Source organism: Lipotes vexillifer, unplaced genomic scaffold (genome assembly GCF_000442215.2).
Source record: "Lipotes vexillifer unplaced genomic scaffold, Lipotes_vexillifer_v1.1 scaffold51, whole genome shotgun sequence".
Classification (NCBI taxonomy): Eukaryota; Metazoa; Chordata; class Mammalia; order Artiodactyla; family Lipotidae; genus Lipotes; species Lipotes vexillifer.
The window spans coordinates 946,446-966,027 of NW_006786770.1; the positions used below are offsets into that span (position 1 = coordinate 946,446).

The window sequence follows — 19,582 nt, forward strand, 5'->3', positions numbered from 1 at the left end:
CTACAGTTCTCACAAAGCTCACAGAAGTAGCAGTGGAACTGCCATTGACATATATGTCCTTTCCTAGTACACATAGGATCAGGGAGCCCATGGGTGTGAATACCAGAGCCATGGTTTACAGACGATGTGATTACTCCAAGTTAGTTCCCCAGGGCCTTCTATTCTTCTTTGGCTCTCTGAGGTGGGACCCTAATGGTTGTTAGATAAGTATCTAGACAGAAAATGTTCTGGACATACCTGTCAGGAATGGTGTGATTTGGACCCCTATCCATTTTTGAGGAATATCAGCAAACAAGAACGAAGCCAGGGGCCTGTGTATTGCACTCCTACGACTTTTAGCTCTTTTTCTGAACCCTCCTATCCCGCAGGCTTATGAAATGAAGGACCATCCTTTGATCAAGGCTTGTTTGTAGGAGAATATAAGGTACAGCTAACAACTGTGTTAACCCTTTAAGCATCCTGAGACTGCTCTCTAGACTTCCTGAATGTTCTTTTCTGCCTTTGTCTTATCCTGCTACCTGGCAATCCCCATCTGCTTGAGCAAGTCCTTGCCTTATCCTTAGTGCTGAACTTCTCATGTCCCAGACTGATGACTTTGAGACTGTGTGTAACAATCTGAGAACTTTGACTAGCTGATCCAGATATAACAACTTGCTCAGAGTTGATTGCTCAGAGAAATGAAGGTTCTCACAAAAGGAAGTTTAAGCATAGGACCTACCAGTTCCAACAATGTGGAGTATTGCCCTTCAGTGACAGCTCATCAGACATTGGGGGAAAATATTTTAATTTGTTTTTCTGAGGGAATTCCAGCAGTTAACAGAAAAAATGTTAGACTTATAACAATAGCAACAACAACAATGAGAAGACTTCCCATTCAATTGAGCATCTACTCTGTTGCAGGCTTGGTGCTTGATACTTTACATTCACAATTGAGTTTAATTCTTATCACCATATCATGATATTTATTTTTTATGATAGTGATGACACATCATGATAGTATTTATTTCCAATTTACATGAATGAAACAGAAGTTCTGAAAAGTTAGGTAAAAGTCTGAGATATATAGCTGGCCGAAGCAGAGCCAAGATTCAAACCCAGGTTTTTCTGGCTGTGCTCTGCTACCTTGTCCCTCTAAGTCCAGCCTGCACCCTAGAAGAAGACCTTAGCTGGCTTCAGTTTCTTGTGACATTTGATTTGTTTCATGTTAACAAGGACCGTCTCCCCCTACCCCTCACCCCCAACCTCTTAGGAAAGGTCCTTTATATGCCTTGCACTCTTCTTGGCCAAAGTCAAAGGATGGGTTCTAACCCCACAGCTCAGTGAGAGCCTGCCTACATAGCTCTGGCTTTCAACTTGAGGGACTTGCCTTCACTACAACTCATGCTGATAGGACTGTGCTGACACAATGATATAATGAAGAATCTCAACATTCAGATAATGTGGTGGTGTGGCCTTATCCTTTCAGACCCTAATTAAATGTCACTTTGACCGTACAGTAATCATAACCTATGTAGTTAATCGGCTCCCTTGCTCAAAGGCTGTAAACCTAGATAATGTGATGATGCCATTTGGGGAAACAGGAAGAGGCCGAGTTTCAACATGTTCAGTTTTTTTGTTTTTTGTTTTTTTGCGGTACGCGGGCCCCTCACTGCTGCGGCCTCTCCCGCTGCGGAGCACAGGCTCCGGACGTGCAGGCCCAGCGGCCACGGCCCACGGGCCCAGCCGCTCCGCGGCACATGGGACCCTCCCGGACCGGGCCACGAACCCGCGTCCCCTGCATCGGCAGGCGGACTCCCGACCACTGCACCACCAGGGAAGCCCCATGTTCAGTTTTAATAGATCATCTCTGTGAGGAAAGGAAGTCCAGCAATCAAGTGCAAACATGGACTAGAGTTTGGAAGACATCGGGCTTTAGAGAGTTTGGGGAATGATTTGCATAGAAAGTCTGGGCAGAAATGTGAAAATTAATGAGATCTTTAAAGTATATGTGAAAAAGACTAAGCATACATGGTTAGAGGCTGGAAAGGAGAAGAGAAACAACCAAAGGAGATAGAGAAGCAACAGGTAGGAGGAGGGGCTCCAGGAGGGTAGAATTTCAAGAGTCAAGAAGTAGATTATTTCAAGGAGAGGAGTGAATCCAAAGTATCCAATGGTGCGAAAAGATCAAAGAGAATGAGAACTGAGAAAAGGCTCATCCTTTATAAGTCCTTGGTGAAATGTAACGGAATAGTTTCAGGCATAATTTGTTTTCTAGGAATAACAGGTGATCCATGTTTGGTTAGAAGTAGCAGTTTGGGATAAAGAGGCAATGGTGAGCCATTTTTGTCATTCTGTGGCTCAAACATTTATTAAGTCAGTGACTAATAGTCTAGGAATATTAATCTGGGGTGGGTATAGGGAGTAAATTGGGGGCAAGGTGAGGCAGTGTGGAGAAAAGGAGGCGATAAGACAGGCCACAGCAGCAGGTAATAACCCCATGTTCAGAGTGCCCAAATATCTTGGTAATCTCTCACTGAACTGTCATCTTTCTCCTCTGGCTACAATGTGCCCACCATCACGCAGGGCAGATGATTGTGTTTCTGTGGGGTCCTCCATTCTGGAAGATTCTTGACCCAGTATTCCCTTTGAGGGGACATCAGATCACATCTCATTTTAACAGGCCTTCTTCAAGGCTCTCTCAGAAAAATGAAACCCTGTTTGCCAACTACAGGAAATAAGTGAGCAGTCAGAATGGGCCAGTGGTACACTTATGCTCAGGGGACGTAGATCTATGTTGGTTCTCCAATTACCATCACAGCAATAAGGCTCCAGCAACACCATATGTCCATCCTAGTTTGTGAACTAGAGATATCATGTCTGGTACTTCGTGTCATAACTGATTCCTAACTGGCCATAGTTAACTTCCCTGTCAGTCCAGGTTGAAATCATCTGTGATTTTCAGTTTTAGATGCTATCTTGAAGCCTCTCTTAGTGCTGGATGCTCAGCTAAGGTAATGTCTGGCTGGCTCTGTGGAACTCTTACACCTCTTGCCCACCCCTGCACCCCAGGTTAGTCCCTCTGGAGTCCCTGGATGAGGAAGACACTTACCAAATTCTCAGATTCTGACCTCAGCTTCAGTTCTTCACTGACTTTGTAGATTCCCTTCCCTCCTTCTGTGTATCCTTGACTCTGGTTCAGTCTTTTATTTGTGGGGTGGGATTAGGTGAAGGATGGCCCTTCTCTCTAGACCCCTGGGCTTCAGATGGTCCTATATCAGCCTGTACTTTTCTTTACCCTTCCTAAGTGCTCCAGCCCTCAGGAGGCCTGCTTTCTTCCCTGGTCCTCCTTATCCTGTAGCACATTCTCCAGCCAGTTGCAAAGCTGGCAGTTCAGCAGCATTTCAGAGGAAAGATCTGCCTTTCAGCCTCTTGGTGTCTTCTAGTGCCATCCTAGGTGTTCCTTCATCAGAGCATGTGGGTGTTGGGTACTAGGGGAATTGAGGGAAGAGGAATAAACTGATGAAAAGAGGGATGGCAGAGGTAGGAAATGCAGGAATGAGTGGTAGAATCAGGAATAGCAGACTGGGAATATGGGGATGGTAGTGGGGGAATGGGAGATGAATGAGAATTGGGTTTTTTCTTCATCTGACCATCTTTGTAATTCTCACCATGAACTTCCCCATGACCTCTAAACCAATTGCCCCCTTCTGGTCTGTAGGATGTGTCCAGTTTCCAGCAGGTTGAAAGACCTGAGAGTGGCCGGGGGAAATGTCCTTTTGAGCCAGCTCAGCGGTCAGCAGCTGTAATGGCTGGTGAGTGGGGAGAGATAAGAACCTGTGACTTCTTGCTGTAATTGCCTCCTTCCCCGCCCTGCTGTTGGAATTTCTGTGTCCTTTCTTTACTTTCATCAGAATGTCTATTATTCCCACATCTCTTTCTGGCCTTTCCTATTCTTCCCAGAGTGCTTGTGTTCTCCTGCTTTTACCCACAGAGTATCATTTCTCTTGCTTTTCTCTAGAGAATATGTCACTGTTCACAGTAGACTGTGAACATTTCCTCTGTTAACCTCATCTCTGTTAGTCATTTTTTCCTGTTTTTAAGAGGAATCTACTACAATGCATATTATAATAAATTTGCAAAAAGTATAAAGAAGAACATAAGAAATCTTTTAGAACAGCATAGTCCAAAAGAACTTTGTGTGATGATGGAATTGTTCTGTATCTTCACTGTCTAATACGGTAGCCACTGGTTACATGTGGCTATTGAGCCCTTGAAATGTGACTAGTGCGACTGAAGGGGAGAATATTAAATTTCATGTAATTTTAATTTAAATATAAATAGCCATTCATACCTAGTGACTACCATATTAGCACAGTTTTAGAGTATGCCTACTCTGAAAACCACTGCTAGTATTTTAGGATATTTCCTTCTAGCCTTTTTAATGTGTGGGTCCACATGCATATATACTCATGCACATATATTTGTCTGGACAGTCCTTTGTTGCTCAGAAAAATCAGTAATGACTATTAAAGAAATTCCTTCTGTTACTTCCTTCAAACAAACTATATATACATATAGAGTTGCTCAAGTGTTCAATGGTTCTATCACAGATTATGCCTAAATCTTTTCTGGAGAATGATTGACTAATTCTTTGGTAGCCACAAAGTGAACTGTTTGTGTGCCACATAGCCTGTATTTTAGGTTAGACTACTCCACACGCACTCTCCAAATTCAGTGAGAACCCAACGATTTTTCTCATGAGAGTATAAAACAAGCAGGTGAACAGAAATTTTATGAGTGTATGTTTTATGAAACTTCTAAATGTCATGCTACATGGATATAATTTTGAATATTGTCATGTGACTTTATATCGTAGGCATTTCTATATAATTTAAAAATTCTTTGTGAAGAAAAATTTTAATGACATTATGTAACTCAACCTGTGAGCATACCATAATTTAATTAAAGAATTCCAAATTATTTATGTAAATTTATTTTCAAGTTTATTTAGTTCACTTCAAAGTTTTTGCTATTGTCTCTAATACTGTAATGAACATTTTTGCACATAAATTTTTATCCTCATTTTAGGTTGTCTCCTTAAGACTCCTGGAAATGGATTACTATATTAAAGGATGTGAATATTTTACAGCTCATTATCTGTTGCTAATTGAGTTTTTAGAAAGGGTATACTAATTTATACCCTAAATCAGCAGTAAATGAGAGTTTTTTTCACATAAATTTCACCGCACTGTTTTGTTGTCATTAAACATTTTTTTTGTGTGTGTGTGTGTGCTAATTCAAGGCTAAAAATAGCACCTTTTAAAAAATATATTTATTTATTTGGCTGTGTCAGGTCTTAGTTGTGGCATGCAGGCTCTTCACTGTGGCTGCAGGCTTCTCTCTACTTGTGATGCACAGGCTCTAGAGTGCATGGACTCAGTAGTTGCAGTGCGCGGGCTTAGTTGCCCTGTGGCATGTGGGATCTTAGTTCCCCAACCAGGGATCGAACCTGCTTCCCCTGCATTGGAAGGTAGATTCTTAACCACTGGATCACCAGGGAAGTCCCAGCACCTTGTTTTAATTTGTATTTTTTTGAATATTAGTGAAGTTGAACATTTTTCATGTTTTAGTACTTATTTTTGTTTCTGCTTTGGTCAATCCTCTGCTTATGTTCTTGGGCCAATTATCAGGTAGGATATTAGTATTCCAATCTACACCTTTTCCTTTTGATTGTATTTTTTAAGCTAAATCCTTCTTCAGTTAGAGAGCAGATAAAATTTTCCTTCTTAAAATTTTTTTTCCCAGACATTTTTTTTTTTTTTTTTCAGTACGCGGGCCTCTCACTGTTGTGGCCTCTCCCGTTGTGGAGCACAGGCTCCAGACGTGAAGGCTCAGCAACCATGGCTCACGGGCCCAGCCGCTCCACGGCATGTGGGATCTTCCCAGACTGGGGCACGAACCCGTGTCCCCTGCATCAGCAGGCAGACTCTCAACCACTGCGCCACCAGGGAAGCCCCTCCCAAACATTTTAACTCTGATTTATTTGAAACTTATTTTGGCAGATGACATGAGAAGGGAATCAAAATTGATTTTTCCCGACTAACTGTTCAGTTGACTTAGCATCATTTATCACACTGTCTTTTTCTTCCTTCACTAAAGTTGCTGCGAACCTTATTATAAAATATTGGACAGTATAAATTTTAATTTAAATATTGCACAATATTTTATGAAAAACAAAAATTGGGTTATAAGATCTAACCTGAAACTTTGTTATTGTTGTTATGGACCATTTTTAAAGTCTTTATTGAATTTGTTACACTATTGCTTTCAGTTTTATGCTTTGGCCTTTTGGCGGCGAGGCATGTGGGATCCTAGCTCCCCGACCAGGGATCGAACCGCACCCCCTGCATTGGAAGACAAAGCCTCAACCACTGGACGCTAAACTCTTTCCTTATGCATGACTTTATTTGTAGGAAAAGTCTTAAAAGCTGCACAAATTAAATCACTCTTGGGCTTCCCTGGTGGCACAGTGGTCAAGAATCTGCCTGCCAATGCCGGGGATGTGGGTTCGAGCCCTGGTCCGGGAAGATCCCACATGCTGAGGTTGCTTCTGTGCGCCACAACTACTGAGCCCTAGAGCCCACAAGCCACAACTGCTGAAGCCTGTGCACTTAGAGCCTGTGTTCCTCAACAAGAGAAGCCACCGCAATGAGAAGCCCGCACACCACAACGAAGAGTAGCCCTCGCTTGCCGCAACTAGAGGAATGCCACACGCAGCAATGAAGACCCAATGCAGCCAAAAATAAATATAAATAAAATAAATAAATTTATATATTAAAAAGTCACTCTTAGTCATTCAGTTAATGATTTACCTTTTCTGAAACGTAATGAAATAACAAAAGTTTTTGAAAATGAACATAAAGTATATATCTAGTATATATATCTAGTATATATCTAGTATATATCTAGTAAATATGATATTTGAGTTGTCATTTTTAATCATTCATCTACAGTTGAAGTCAGTGAGACCTTGTTTATATGCATACATATTTCAATAAAAGTTTAGTCAATAGTTTATTTTTCTTAGCTTTATATCAAGCATCTTTGGCAAAACGCTGAACCAGTCATTAAGATCATTAAGAAAGATTTCACAGGTTTAGCAGTTATGAATGTCTCTTGATTCTACATAATTGTTTATCAACAAAATGACTTCTCAATTGCAACAATCTGAAATAATTAAAATACTTTGTTTCAAGCAGTATCTTTAAGTACATTTAGCCATCTGTGTGTAATTTCTCTGTGTTCTCTCAGCAAGTGGAACACAGCATGTAGTTTAAGAATACAAATTTCATAGATAAGATAGTTGTATAACAAAGAACATTTTCAAACAGGTTAAGTCTTTTTTTCCCCCCCAGGTAATGAAATTTAGTGTTGCCTTTCAGCTGATAATTGATGGAGGTGTCAGAAATCACTTTCTAACAGTTTAGAATGGCTAGCTCAAGACATAGAACCTCCATGGCTTTTTCTGTCTCAGATGCAAGTCATAGTCAATATCAATATTATAAGTTTTCCTCTGAAGTTTTTTATAGGGCTATAATATAAATTTTTTCTTGGTCTGACATAATGCCAATATTTAGTTGGAATTTTTTTTTTTTTTTTTGCGGTACGCGGGCCTTTCATTGTTGTGGCCTCTCCCGTTGCGGAGCACAGGCTCCGGACGCGCAGGCTCAGCGGCCGTGGCTCACGGGCCCAGCCGCTCCGCGGCATGTGGGATCTTCCTGGACGGGGGCACGAACCCACGTCCCCTGCATCGGCAGGCGGACTCTCAACCACTGCGCCACCAGGGACGCCCTAGTTGGAACTTTTAATGTTGATCCATTTTGTCTTACTGGCCCTTGTTTTGAAAATAGCAGCATAGAAGATAGTGGCAATATTATCTAAGAATTAGAACCAAAATTCCCAGTTAGGAGCTATACAAATGTCCTTAAGGATAATAGACATATTTTGAAAGAAAAGAGCTTTTAGTAATGAAAATACTAGAATATAATGGTGGGAGTATTTCTTATTTTAAATTATAAAAATTGCAATGTGCATTGTGGAAAATTGAGAAAATATAGAAATGTATAAAGAAGAAAGTGAAAAGTTTATTGTAATTCAGTCATCATCAGGTAACCACTATTATTATTTCGGAGTATTTTCTCATACTCTGTGTGTGTGTGTGCGCGCATGTGTGCGTATTTATAATAAATTGGAATTGTCATGCATATTTCACTTATTGTATACTGAACATTTTCCATCATAGAATTTGTTTAATTATTCAAAACTTGATTTTTAGTGATTGTATACTTTTTCATCGTATGAATGTAGCACACTTATTTAATTATTCCCATATAATTATACATTCAGATTTTAAAATAAATTATTGCTTTTATAAATAATGCTGCATAAGGAATCCTTTTACAGAAATTTTTATGTAAATCCTTTACATGAATCTAATTAATTGCATGAGTCAATCCAAAAAGTAGGATTGCTGGGCCAAAGGATATAAAAGATTTTTATAGTACTTGATGGATTTGGCCAAATTTCTCTCCAGTGAGTCCTACCAGCAGTGATGAGAGGGTCTGTTTCATTACAGCCAGTTAGCCCCAAAAATATAGTTAATAAACATAAAACAGTGGCTTTCTCCAGAGTCCAATTTGATGTTTTTGATTTACATTTCTATTAGTGAGGTCGAACAGCTTTTCATGTGTTTATTGGCACTTGTATTTCTTTAGGAAAAGGTCTCAGGTATCTTGTCTTCAAATTTGACATTTATCTGTACTCCACTGAGATAAAATTAACAAAAATGATCTCAGTGTCTCTATCTGCACTATTCCAATTCGGAAAAATGCAAATATTTTGACAGTAATGTTCACATTAGCCTAAGAACATCCGCAATTCCTTCTCAGTCTTCTTTGCAGCATCTTTGTCTTCTGCTCATCCTTTAAATGTTCCTTAGACTTCCACCTAAGATCCTCTTCTCTTGCATTCTTTGTAATTGTGATCTCAGCCAGCTCCATGGATTCTGTTTGCACTGCATTCTGATGTCTCCCAAATTTGACGCCTTCCAGATCTCCCAAAACTAGCCCCATGGATTCTGTTTCTACCAGATTCTGATGCCTCCCATACATTATCTGGAGCTACAGACCACATATCCAGCTGCCTTCCAGACATCTCCACTTAGATGTCCCACAGGAATCTCAAAGTCAGCATGTCCCAAACTGAGCTCATCATCTTCACTCACCTCCCCCAAACCTTCTCCTCGACCAGTGTCCCCTTCTCTGAGTGCATAGTGCCATTACCCACCAAGGTACCCAAGCTAGAGGCGGTGATTTGTCATCTTTGGTCCTCCCTATCACATTCAATAATAAATAGGGCTCTTATAAAGAAGAGCAGAAGAAGGGAGCTTTTGCTTTCTCTTTGGGAACCCATCTTGTGTTTTTCTTGTCTCCTTTTGGTCTCATTGCATCTTGTGATTACTGCATCTGCCAAGGAGCCCTGTATGTGTTCCAGGTGCACTGGGTGCTGCCAGCATTTTGGGGTCAAGCTTATCTCTTAAATCCGTGAGTGTGTACCCCAAGACAGCATTCACACATCGGAACAAGACAGTTACAGAAATCCTATATGCCAGGAGAGGAAAAGGTAGAGTGAACACTGCATCTCCAATGATCTGTAATTATGTCCTGATAATAGCCTGTTTAAAAAAAAAAAGGAAAAAAAAAAGGTATCCAGCTGGCATAAACCTTAGATAAGGAAAGAGAGAATATTAGGTCAGGAGCTGTCTATCCTGCAAAGCTCTGACCATGAGAAGAAAAGAGAGTGGAAGAAGGCAGGCTAGGGCATGTTTAAAACCCTCTTTTTAAAGATAATGAGTGATAATTCCTATTATAAACCTTCTTTAAAAGTGAGCATTTTGATACCAGAGTGAAAATTTGAACCCCTTCAGGGTGTAGTGAAATATTCACTGCCATGGCTTATATCCTAGTCTGTCAGTGTTGGGTTGCTAACATATCTGGGAGGTCTGTGTTCGCAGGCTTTACATCTGAGCAAGTAGAGATCTATTTCTGCACATAATTGTCATTTTTCTTTGGCTGTGATTCTTCATCTTTGTGGCTTTCAATCTTGTTTTTCCTCATATTTCCAAAATGACAGTATCTTAATTTGGGGGGTTATAAAAGTAAAAGGTGCTAACTACAAAAAATGTTCAGTGAATACAGAAAAGTAGAGAGGAGAAAATAAAAATCACTTGTAATTTCATTAGTCAGAAACAAACATCAGTAACACTGTCCAGTTGTAGCTCCTTCAATCTTTCCTGTGCCTACAGACATATATACATATTTTTTAAAAATAGGGTTGAATTATACCATGTGTTTTTTTCTAACCACCTTGTTCACTAAACTCAATACCGTGGGCATCGCTCTCTTTGGCATATCATCTTTTGCCAATAGCAGATGTATGTTTTCATGTTTGCTAGCTTGATCTAGTCAGTAATAACTTGCCAAACAACTGCACATACAGGGATATTTCATTATATGAACGGTGCAACAGAAAATTTGAAATTGACTGTTCTGAAAAATTCAGGGCACGTGGTGATCTTGTGTCCTCCTGTGGACTTCTGCCCTCGTGATTGTGATGGCTGTTGTTCCTTTTCCTCTGTGTGTGTGTGAAGATTGTGTTGTAAGCCCCTTAGTACTCATGGAACACCTGAAGCCCTGCTACTCCCTCCCAAAGTGTCTGATCCCTCCTGCTATCCCTTTGTGACCCTCCGCTCTCTCCGCTGAGTGAGTGTGCTCTTCAGCGATCCTAGGCTCCAGAGTTGCTGACTGCCCCCATTTAACCCCTTAGAAAGTTTTGGGACTTCACCTCCATCCACCACTGGGTCCTTGCATTGTTATCTGCGGTCCTTTACCATTTCCAGAATATTTATGAGTGTTCCCCCTCAAACACATCAAGTCATGCTTCCAAAATATTCATAACTGTCTCTTCCACCACATCTCCCCCATTCTCAGGGTATCCATGACACAGCTCCTGTCAATAGTTTCAGTTTTAGAGTGTTTCGTGTATAATGCTTTTAGGAAAATTTTTATTTCAATTCTGGCTTCTGTGTCATGTTTTTCCCCCTGGAACTACTGAGGATTGGCTTATTTGCTGCTCCATTAGCTGCCAGAAACTTTGCCCAAAATCTGATTTTCTCCCTCATGAAATACTCTGGAAGGGAATGGGATGCCATTTTATAGTTGTGCCCCCCCTACCTTATGGCAACAAATCAAGCATATGGCCCCCTGAGGTTCCTAACACATATTGAATGCCAGCCATGTGCCAGGCCCTACCCGGGGCTCTCTTTTTATCTCATTTAACCCTCAGCATTGCTCTGGGTGGAAGGTGGTATTATCCCCATTCTACATTTGAGGAACCTGAGGCTTAGGAAGGGTAATTGCCTAAGATCATACTACTAATAAGTATTCAGAGTTCAAACCCAAGCCTTCCTGACTCCAAAGTGCTTGGATTCTTTTCACAAACTCGAGTGATAGTATAGTCTTCCCTCCCACCCAGTAAGGAAGGGGGTTTCTAATTCTTTACTATTGCCCTCAGAGGGCTCCTGACCCTTTTCTTGCTTTGCATTAAGTGTTTTTAAGTGTTAGTGGTTATCATTTCAATGCCTGAGACATGCAGCTTCACAGGAACATCTGTGAGCCCAGGACGTAGTGCTTCCCTCAAGGTGGCCCTGCCCTCTGCTGCCTCCCTCAGTGCACATGACCCCGCGGCTCTTGCTGGGGTTTCTGGGCACCAGCCTCCAGCACTCCAGCCTTGCTTGCTTCTCCAGCCTCTCTGACTCTTCTGAGTCAGTGCTCTTCTGAGTTGCCTTCAAATGATGGTGCCCCAGGGCTCTCTCTCGCTTTCCTTTTCTCCCTGGCTTTCACATTCCTGTGGTAACTTAAGCATGACTTCTAGGTTGCCTGACTCTGGCCCTATTGTCCACACCCTTCTGTTCGATTGCCTTCCAGCGACTCCAACCAGATGTCCCAAATGTGCGTCAACCTTAGTGGGTCCAACAACTGAACTCACCTCCTCTCCAGCCACCTTCTTTATGAGCCTTATGTCATTTCTTTGCTTGGTTCATAATATCATAATCTATTATTATCCATCTTATAAGCGGAAACCTTAGAGACATTACTTTACTCCATTCTTTCACATCTCATATTCAACTGATGTTCAAATCTTGTTAATGGGCTCTACCTCAGAAATATCTCCCAAATCCAGCCCCTTTCTTTCCTCTACCAGTGCCTTAGTCCTTCTTTGTTCTTGCCAGGACTGTGTGAAGGCATAACTAGCATTTTATTCCTAAAAAACAAAACTAATTACATCATGCCTCCTCAAGAAAATCTCTGCAGTTTTGCCCTCACCTTTAGGATAAAGTCCACATTTTCCTGGCATGGAAGAGCAGATTCATCACAATTGGTTGCCTATCTGCATCTCTAGCTCATCTCTGCTCACTTGCCCAGCAGCCCCTGTGCCTCGCTGGAGCTCCAGCCATGGAGAGTGCCCCACATCCCTGAACATGGCTTCCCTCTTCCCCACTTGCCTGTCTTCCTCCAGAAGTCCTTCTACCTGGCAAATTGCTCATTCTTCAGAGCCAGCTCAGATGTGACCTCTGAGTTGCTGCTCCCCCAGTTAGATGTGGCTGGGTCCTCCTCTGTGCTCCTACACACATCTGTGAGTCCACGCCTCTTGGTATCTGATTACGTTTGTCTTCTGGACTCAAATGAGAAATTTGGGGGGGGGACAGTGATGTGCTTAGCACCCAGCGCAGTGCCTCTTACGTAGTAGGTGGTGAAGGAATGCTTCTCTGTTCTTCTCTGTTCTCTCCATAGTCTCTGTGATACTCAAGACTTCACCAGGGGTTTGTGACCTTCTTGTTCCCTGAGTCATTGTCTCCACTCATGTCTGAGCCCTTGGTGGTGTTGCTCAGAGTGGCTATAGTTCTTTCACATTCAGCCCACAGAACTGCACCTCCCCTTCCTTCCCAGAATGCCTCTGATTTCTCTCTTTTCCAATCCCCACCATCCCTAGAGCACCTCTGCACCTCCACTGAACCAGGAGGGAGGATCTGTTCCTCTTTGTTTCCTCTGGCTGGCTGTGAAATATCCAGAAATCCCCTAGGTTGGTGTTTCTCAAAGTGAGGTTTGAATCACCCACATCAGAGTAACTCTGACTGCTTGTTTGAAATGTAGTTCTTGGGCCAACCCCCAACCCTACTGAGTGAGAATTGCTGGGCCCGAGGCCCAGGAACCTGCATTTTGATCAATTCCCTAAATGATGCTAGTATACCCTAAAGTTGTAACTTGTTCCAGGGCAGTATACACCCCCTAATACTCAGAAAGAACAGTAATTCCCTCAGACATTTACCATAGTGGGAGAACTTAAGTAAGGTGGGAACATGCTGCAAAGCAAACCTCTTCCTGGAAAGTTGCCATGTAATTATAGGGTAGAAAAGTCCTTAAAAATGACAACAGCAAGAAACAGACCAACAAAAAAAATCTTGCTTTCCACAGGGATAGCTTCTATTCTTCCTTCATATACATGAACATTCCAGCAGTTTTTCCTTAACACTGTTTCCGTTGCTGCCCCGGAGCACTTTATTTCTGTTTATTTTAAGTGAGGTAATGCATGTCGTGCTTAGCATTGCCTGGCACTTAATGTGTGCTCAGCCCCTGAGGGTTCTTGCCCCTGCTTTGCTCCCTGCTCTGCCTGTGACCCTTTCTGAAAGTTTCCTCAGTGAGTCTGACAGTCCACCTCCTCCCTGTCACCCTGCAGGGGGCATGCTCTATGTTGCCACTGTGAAAAACTACCTGGGGACGGAGCCGATTATCTCCCGGGCTGTGGGTCGTGCTGAGGACTGGATTCGGACAGAGACCTTGCCATCCTGGCTTAACGGTGGGGAGAGGGCAGAGGGGGGTGGTGCTGCTCTGGGGACAGAGTGGGTGGAGGCTGGGTGGCTCCAGGCTATATCTGTGGGATCTGAGGTTGCGGGTCTCCCCAGCCCCAGCCTTTGTTGCAGCAGTGGCCTTGAGCCCAGCCGAGTGGGGAGATGAAGCCGGAGACGATGAAATCTACTTCTTCTTTACGGAGATTTCCCGAGCTTTTGATTCATACGAACACGTTAAGGTCCCGAGGGTGGCCCGTGTGTGTGCGGTAAGACCCTGATCCCAGCTGTCTGTCTTGTTTTCTGCTCTGCCTGTCCTCCTGTCTTTTCCTCTGGTCTCTGTCTTTGTATTTCTCCTCTTTCTTCTTTTTTGATGGGCAGTGACTACTTTTCTGGGAGCTTGAGGAATGTGGCAAAAGGGCTCTGGCCTCTTTTACCCACTTATTATCCCGTGTGACACTGTAGTGTAGAGTTTAAAGGAAGGAACTGTTGACAGACCTGGGTTCAAGTCCCTGCTACACTGCTTATTGCCTGTGTGAGTCTGGCAGTGTCGATTTGAGGACTAAACGAGGTAACTTATGTAAAGCATGTAGTGCAGAACTTTATAAGTGCACAATAAACACAATAAACATCATTGTTGTGATCCTGCCCACCCCATACCTCATTGTCCTTCTCAGTTACTCTGTATCTCTGTCCTTGCATTTCTATGCATCTGTCTCCCTATCTGTCTGTGTCTGGGGGAAACTTGTATTGGTCTCCACAGTCCTCCTCTAATGTTGGTCTTCTAAAGAGAACTTCCTATGTACTTGTCACCCCAGGGGGACCTTGGGGGCCGGAAGACCCTCCGGCAGAGATGGACGACTTTTCTGAAGGCTGACCTTCTGTGTCCAGGGCCTGAGCATGGCCGGGCCTCCAGTGTCCTGCAGGACATGGTCATTCTTCGACCTGAGCATGGAGCGGGGACGCCCATCTTTTATGGCATCTTTTCCTCCCAGTGGTGAGGGGGTCCTGATGTGGAGAGTTACAGGGTGGGAGATACCTGAGGTTGGTGCAGGTCAGTGCGTTCTCCAGTTGGGGTGGACTCTCCGTGGAGCCCTGCTCCTTCTGCCATGAAGCAGGCTGCGTAGCTCCCGTGCGTTTCTCATGGGTCATCTCATTTGACAGGGGATGAGTTGCCTCCCCTAGTTCCCGCTAAATATCCAGCTCCAACCTGTGACTCTTCCAGGGAAGGGGCTGCCATCTCTGCTGTCTGTTCCTTCCGACCACAAGACATTCGGACAGTGCTGAATGGTCCCTTCAGAGAGCTTAAACATGACTGCAACAGGGGACTGCCTGTCATGGACAATGATGTACCCCAGCCCAGACCTGGAGAGGTGAGGGGGCTGGGGCAGTTCTTCACCTCACGCCTGAATTGCCCCATTAGGACAAGAGCCCAACTAAGCATCACAGACACTTCCTGGCCCCTGGGAACCTTTGTCATTCATCCTGTGTTTCCTTTAGTGCATCACCAACAACATGAAACTCCAGCAGTTTGGCTCGTCACTCTTCCTTCCTGACCGTGTGCTCACCTTCATCCGGGACCACCCACTCATGGACAAGCCAGTGTTTCCAGCTGATGGCCACCCCTTGCTGGTCACTACAGATACAACCTACCTCAGAGTCATGGCCCACAGGGTGCCCAGCCTCTCAGGGTTCCTTCCGACCACAAGACATTCGGACAGTGCTGAATGGTCCCTTCAGAGAGCTTAAACATGACTGCAACAGGGGACTGCCTGTCATGGACAATGATGTACCCCAGCCCAGACCTGGAGAGGTGAGGGGGCTGGGGCAGTTCTTCACCTCACGCCTGAATTGCCCCATTAGGACAAGAGCCCAACTAAGCATCACAGACACTTCCTGGCCCCTGGGAACCTTTGTCATTCATCCTGTGTTTCCTTTAGTGCATCACCAACAACATGAAACTCCAGCAGTTTGGCTCGTCACTCTTCCTTCCTGACCGTGTGCTCACCTTCATCCGGGACCACCCACTCATGGACAAGCCAGTGTTTCCAGCTGATGGCCACCCCTTGCTGGTCACTACAGATACAACCTACCTCAGAGTCATGGCCCACAGGGTGCCCGGCCTCTCAGGGGAAGAGTATGATGTGCTCTATCTGGGGACAGGTATGTTTAATAGCCAAGCAAGTTGCCCATCCAGTGCACACAGGTTGTCGCCATAGAGAGGGTCCCGTGCATACAGGTGTCAGAGTCCCAGGCACAGGTACAGTTATGTTATTATGTCTTGCCCCTTGCTTGCTTCCTAGAGGATGGACACCTCCACCGAGCAGTGCAAATTGGAGCCCAGCTCAGTGTTCTTGAGGATCTGGCCTTATTCCCAGAGCCACAGCCAGTTGAGAATATGAAATTGTATCAAGTGAGTTGTAGATATTGGTGAGTCTGGTGGGGAGATATCTGAGTCCAGAGCCAATCTGTGACATTGAAGTCTGGGAGATCCAGCGTGTTTCTCTTCCTCACTCCCTTTCTGTAGAGCTGGCTCCTGGTTGGCTCCCGTACTGAGGTGACACAAGTGAACACGACCAACTGTGGCCGTCTACAGAGCTGCTCAGAGTGCATTCTGGCCCGAGACCCTGTCTGTGCCTGGAGCGTTCGGCTAGCTGCGTGTGTGGCCCACACTGGAGAGCATGAAGGGTGAGGGTGGTGGCACTGGTTCCTTGCCTGATGTCCCCAGGCTCTGGCCTATCCATATGTCTGTGTCTGTTTCTCATGGGTTAATGCTGCCCTCTCTCTCTCTCTCTTTCTCTGTCTCTCTCTGTGTTTCTTAGTGTCACTTGTGTGTCCATCTGTCAGTCCATACTAACCATCTCTCTGTCCTCATCAATATCCCTGCCTCCCTGCTGGACCTGCCCTGACTGGTTGATTTCCATGTTGCCATATGCTTCTCAGTTTTCATTTTCTTTTTTTTTTTGGCCGCACCACGCGGCATGTGGGATCTTAGTTCCCCGACCAAGGATCGAACCCGCACCCCCTGCAATGGAAGCGTGGAGTCTTAACCACTGGACTGCCAGGGAAGTCCCTCAGTTTTCATTTTACAAGTGCTCTTAGAAGTGTTTTCACAGTTGACAACTTCCCTCCTTCCTTCCTTGAAAAACTCTATCCTGTTGCCTTCTATGACTCTGCATTCTCCTGGTTTTTCTCCCTACCTCACTCTCCAGTCTGTCTCCCTTACTGGTTCCTTTTCCATCCAGCTTCTGAATGTTGATATTCCCCTGGGTTCAGTCCTTCTCTTTACACTTTCATGCACTCTCTAGGTGATTTCATTCTCATTGTATTCAGTACCAACTGAGTGCTGGTGACAGCCACAGATGTATCTTTAGCTGAGGTGTTTTGTGAAACAGAAAGTCATCTCACTGACCCTCACAGAATTTAGATTAGCTTTGATAGAAAAGAAGTTTTCTCTTTCTCTTAACAGAGAAATTTTTTAACAGAGATTTCCAGAGAAATCTTGTGGTTGTGGACCACCAGCTATACTTCTTGGAAGGTTCCTGTGTTTCTTTCAAAGTACCCCACCAAACATCTTTCTGACAGACCTAGTGCAAATTTAATTCTCTGTAGTCTGCTAGAAATATTTGTAGAATTTGACATGGCAAATGTCATGAGTATAAGAGGTATTGGGGAAAAATTTAGTGATGAAAAGAATGTTGACTGATAATTCTAGAGGTGATTTATAAGATGATGGGAGGTGCAATTGGCGAGTGAATGTTCAGTAATGAGGCGGGTAGAGGGGGTGTTGACACTGGATTTATCAAGTATTCTCTTCTTTATAGGCTGGTTCAAGACATAGAGTCAGCGGATGTCTCTTCTTTGTGTCCTAAAGAGCCTGGAGGTCTGTATGGTTTAGGGAATGTGGGTAGAGTGGATGTAAAGGGCCTAGAAAGTTATGTTTTTGGACCTAGTTTAAAACTTGTATCCTGGAAGTTATGGCAGGCTTACTCTCTTTGGGAATCCCCTTTTTAGCTTGGTGTACTATGGCCCCTTCTCATATCTCGTATCACCCCACATTTCTCTCTAACACCTCCAACCTACAGCCTCACCAGCTTTTGTGCTTTTGCTGTCTCTGCAGAACACCCAGTGGTGTTTGAAGTTCCTGTGGCTACAGCTGCACATGTGGTCTTACCATGTTCCCCGAGCTCAGCCTGGGCATCCTGTGTGTGGCACCAGCCCAGCGGAGTAACTGCACTCACCCCCCGGCGGGATGGGCTAGAAGTGGTGATATCCCCAGGGGCCATGGGTGCTTATGCCTGTGAATGTCAGGAAGGTGGGGCAGCTCGTGTGGTAGCTGCTTACAGCTTGGTATGGGGCAGCCAGCGGGGTGCTCCAAGCCAGGCTCACATAGTGGGGGCTGGACTGGCAGGCTTCTTCCTTGGAGTTTTTGCAGCATCCCTGACCCTCCTTCTGATTGGTCAGCGTCAGCAGCGACAACGACAGAGGGAACTTCTGGCTAGAGACAAGGTGGGCTTGGACCTGGGGGTCCTACCATCTGGGACCACAAGCTACAGCCAGGACCCTCCCTCTCCCTCTCCTGAAGATGAGCGGCTGCCCCTGGCCCTGGCCAAGCGGGGCAGTGGCTTTGGTGGCTTCCCTCCACCCTTTCTGCTTGATGCTTGCCCGAGCCCACCCCACATTCGGTTAACTGGGGCTCCTCTTGCCACGTGTGATGAAACATCCATCTAGGGCTGGGCAAATAACCACTAGTGCACGAGTGACCACTGGATGGAATGACCATTGGACACTTGGGGGTCGATGGTCATGGAAGATCGTCATGGCCTCTGAGTTTTCTTTGGCTTTTGAATGATCACTTCAAATTCCCTGTCTGCCTTTTCTGGGCCTGGATGGGCTCAGGGCCAGGGCTTTGCCTGATTCCCATAAGAGATCAGAATTGCTCTTGCAGTGAATCGGGACTTTTCCTGCCCCTGCCCTCTCAACCCCTATGACCCCTTCAGCCCACTATCTTGGACCCATTAGTTTGGGGCTAGGCCCCAGGGCATCGCTGTGACTTTGCTTTCCGTTTGGGCCCTGGCCAGAAGGCGAAGCCGTGGAAGTGCTAGGGGGCTAATGTGCACTGACTCCTTTTGCTGGTTCTCCCAGTTTATCTGATTCTCTGTGGAGAGTGCATGATTCCCAAACTGCAATATGCAATCTCTGCCCTGAGATCTACCCCATCCCAGTTTTCCTTCTTCCATGAAAGAGCATGTGTAAATACACGGATGTTCATAGGTGACCTGGACACATGTGCATGGATGACTAGGCCGATGCTCTGGTGTATTCATGGGAGGTTGAGAGGGTCAGGTTGGAATGAGGGCAATACCTACAGGACTTTAGACCCTGTAGCCAGTGAGGGAATGGCTCTCCTTTCTAAAAGGAGAAAACCACTTCCCTGTCTCCATCACCTCTCACAGCCCTTCTGTTGAGTAGAGAAAAACTCCCAAAGTGAACTTCTGGGTGGCAAAGGCAATGGTACATCTGACCCCATCTTTCTCTTTGTTTTTGCCTCCTGGCTGCCACCACTGCCATTTACAGCTGCTCTTTCTCTGGCTAGAACCCTTTCCTTGGCTTCCATTAAAACTTCACAACATTCTAAAT

The 19,582-nt window shown here is 44.6% G+C and overlaps 1 protein-coding gene across 1 annotated transcript in view; it reads left to right on the forward strand.

The window, feature by feature from the left end:
• The window catches only part of SEMA4F (ssemaphorin 4F), a 23,541-nt gene extending 4,868 nt beyond the window's left edge, over positions 1-18,673 (forward strand). Inside the window, exons 5-14 of the mRNA XM_007459430.1 lie at positions 3,698-3,791; positions 13,834-13,953; positions 14,060-14,211; positions 14,761-14,939; positions 15,168-15,315; positions 15,883-16,105; positions 16,246-16,355; positions 16,470-16,630; positions 17,767-17,825; positions 18,063-18,673. Coding sequence (XP_007459492.1) covers positions 3,698-3,791; positions 13,834-13,953; positions 14,060-14,211; positions 14,761-14,939; positions 15,168-15,315; positions 15,883-16,105; positions 16,246-16,355; positions 16,470-16,630; positions 17,767-17,825; positions 18,063-18,673 — 1,857 coding nt within the window. The remainder of the gene's footprint in view (positions 1-3,697; positions 3,792-13,833; positions 13,954-14,059; positions 14,212-14,760; positions 14,940-15,167; positions 15,316-15,882; positions 16,106-16,245; positions 16,356-16,469; positions 16,631-17,766; positions 17,826-18,062) is intronic.
• Positions 18,674-19,582: the final 909 nt, after the last annotated feature.